The sequence below is a fragment of the Diospyros lotus genome, chromosome 13, assembly GCF_014633365.1.
Source record: "Diospyros lotus cultivar Yz01 chromosome 13, ASM1463336v1, whole genome shotgun sequence".
NCBI lineage: Eukaryota > Viridiplantae > Streptophyta > Magnoliopsida > Ericales > Ebenaceae > Diospyros > Diospyros lotus.
Window position 1 is genome coordinate 20,368,874 of NC_068350.1, and position 2,802 is coordinate 20,371,675.

General features: G+C 41.2%; 1 protein-coding gene and 1 non-coding gene across 2 annotated transcripts; one reads left to right on the forward strand and one right to left on the reverse strand.

Annotated features, from left to right (window-relative positions):
* Positions 1-1,219: 1,219 nt before the first annotated feature.
* Positions 1,220-2,449, reverse strand: LOC127788106 (uncharacterized). Its single transcript, XM_052316218.1, has one exon. It carries the CDS (start codon positions 2,447-2,449, stop codon positions 1,220-1,222), a length of 1,230 nt encoding a protein of 409 aa, XP_052172178.1.
* Positions 1,944-2,050, forward strand: LOC127789383 (small nucleolar RNA R71). The gene has a single exon (XR_008020559.1). It is a non-coding gene; the product is annotated as a small nucleolar RNA R71 (small nucleolar RNA).
* Positions 2,450-2,802: the final 353 nt, after the last annotated feature.

Sequence of the window (2,802 nt, forward strand, 5' to 3'; positions counted from 1 at the left end):
ACCGCGAGTCAAGGATCATACCATTGCGCTTAAGGTCGCGGAACCATTAATCTGCCCTCGTCATCACCCACGGTGCGTGGCACAAGTGATTGGCTTATTACCATCTGCACAATCACTTATGGCACCGCACCTGTAGGATGACTCATGCCTTTGGTCCGCACCACAACAAGCTAACACAGTAACACCCCCACTCTTGTAGCGGTCTTCTAGCCAAATTTACGCGCCCAGCTTCAATTTCGTTGGGACTTTTTAAATCTCACATTTCTCAACAAAGCCTCTTACTCTTGAAGCATGAAACTTTTCGACAATCCCCAAATCAGGTTCTTTCTCAATTTACGATAAACACCTGATTTAAACCATGCATAATAGTTCTCTTTGTCCTACTCGGCAAGGTCAACACCATGATAGCAATGAATTTTCTGACAGCGGTGATGACACCACCACATCATCTTCCAAAGGGGAACCTCAAGGTCCTCAATCATATTCAAGACAATGAAATCAACTAGGAATATGAATTTGTCTACCTTTACCAAAACATCTTCCACAATACCTTTTGGATGCTTGATCGATCTATCCGCAAGCTACAAAGTAATTGTGGTTGGCCTTGGTTCTCCCAAACTTAGTTTCCTGAAAATAGTTAGAGGCATGAGATTAATACTAGCTCCTAAAGCACACAAAACTTTATCAAAACAAATGTCACCAATAATACAAGGGATAGTAAAACTCCCTGGATCCTTAAGCTTTTGTGTCAACTTGTTTTCCATAATGGCAGAGCACTCTTCACTCAACTTGACTCTCACAAATTCTGCTAGCTTCCTCTTGTTGGCTAAAATATCTTTTAAGAACTTGGTGTAGGTAGGGACTTGTGTGATAGCATCCACAAATGGAATATTGATGTGCAGCTTCTTTAACATCTCAAAGAACATAGCAAATTGCTCATTTTGGTGTTACTTGAGTCTTTGAGGGAAAGGCAATGGCGGCACGTATGGCTTGACATTAGGATCTAAAAACTTGATTTTTGGTGACCACTTGTACTCATATTTTGCTTCCATCTGGTTTAGCCTTCTTTGTGTTGTCTCAGCTTCTTTTAGTTTGGTCTCATAAAATTCCCTTGATGGAAGCACTTCTCCTTGGATCATCCCCTCTTGCTTTCTCAGAAGTTCAATTGCTATAGGTGGATCTTGCAACTCCTTTCCACTCCTTAGCATGATAACATTAGCTAACTCTCTTGGATTGGTCTCTGTGTTGCTTGGTAGAGAGCCTTGGGGCTAGAATAAAGCATCTTGGCAATCTGCCCAACCTGTACCTCCAAGTTTTGAATAGATGCCTCCTGGTTCTGAAATTTGGTTTCCATACCTTGGAATCTTGTCTCAGCAGTATTTACGAACTTGGTCATCAACTCGTCCAAGCTTGGTTTCTTCTCTTGTTGTGGCTGGAATCCAGAAGGTGCTTGATGGTTTATAGCATTATGATTGCTCCATGAGAGATTGGGGTGGTTACGCCATCCTGGATTGTAAACATTGTAGTATGGATTATGTTGCTGACAATGGAAATTCCCTACAAAGTTGGCAGATTCTGACACATTTGCAAAAGTATTCCCCATTTGGCACTCTACTGAACCGTGTCCTACCGCTCTACATAAGTCACAAGTGATGCTCCTGGTAGGCATGGATGGATTGCATAAATTGTCCAACTTTGCATTAAGGGCAGCCACCTGAGTGGATAAAGCACTGATGTTGCTCACTTCATGTCCTACAATCGGTCTTCTCATTGGTAACCTGTCAGCTTGCCATTGATAATTGTTAGACGCCATTTCATCCAACAACTCATAAGCTTCATCCGGTGTCTTCCTCATAATGGTACCTCCTGTAGCTACATCAATCATAGAACGATTAGTAGAAGATAATCCATTATAGAAAGTTTGTACCTGAAGCCACACGGGTAATTGGTGGTGTGGACACTTCCTTAACAACTCCTTGAAGCGCTCCCAGGCTTCATACAATGTCTCCATCTCAAACTGCACAAAAGTAGTGATATCATTTCGCATCTTTGTAGTTTTTGATGGTGGGAAGTACTTGGCTAGAAACTTTTGGGCTATGGCATCCCATGTGGCAATGGAACCTGGTGGAAGTGAACTCAACCACCCTTTCGCCTTGTCTCTCAACGAGAATAGGAACAATCTTAGGCGTATAGCATCATCAGAGACTCCATTATGCTTGAAAGTATCACAAATCTCCAAGAAGTTGGCGATATGTGCATTTGGGTCATCATTAACAGAGCCACCAAATTGAACCGTGGCTTGCATCATTTGGATGATTGCCAGCTTGATCTCAAAGTTGTTAGCTTGTACTGCCGGCCTACGAATACTCGAGGCAATGCCATCAACTGAAGGTGATGCATAATCCCTCAATGAGCTCTGGGCTTCTATATTGTGATCTTCTTCTTCCATAATCTCTCTTTGTTAGTTATTCAATCTATGAAGCGGTCTTTCAATTTCCAGATCAAAATCTATCAACTCAGATTTTCTAGCACGGGTCATCCATGAGATCCACCTAAAAAATAAATAAATAAATAAATAAATAAAACTAAAAATTAAATAACAGAAACTGATTCCAGATTAAAGTAAGAATTGCAAATCTCAATATTGTTAACAAACAGTCCTCGGCAATGGCGCCAAAAACTTGATGCGCCTAAAATGCAATGGCAAGTGTGTAACACCCCCTCTCCTAGAATTACCCGAGAAGAGGTGCTACGGGAAAAATAAAAATAAAACTAACTAATAAACTGAAATCTAATACCAAT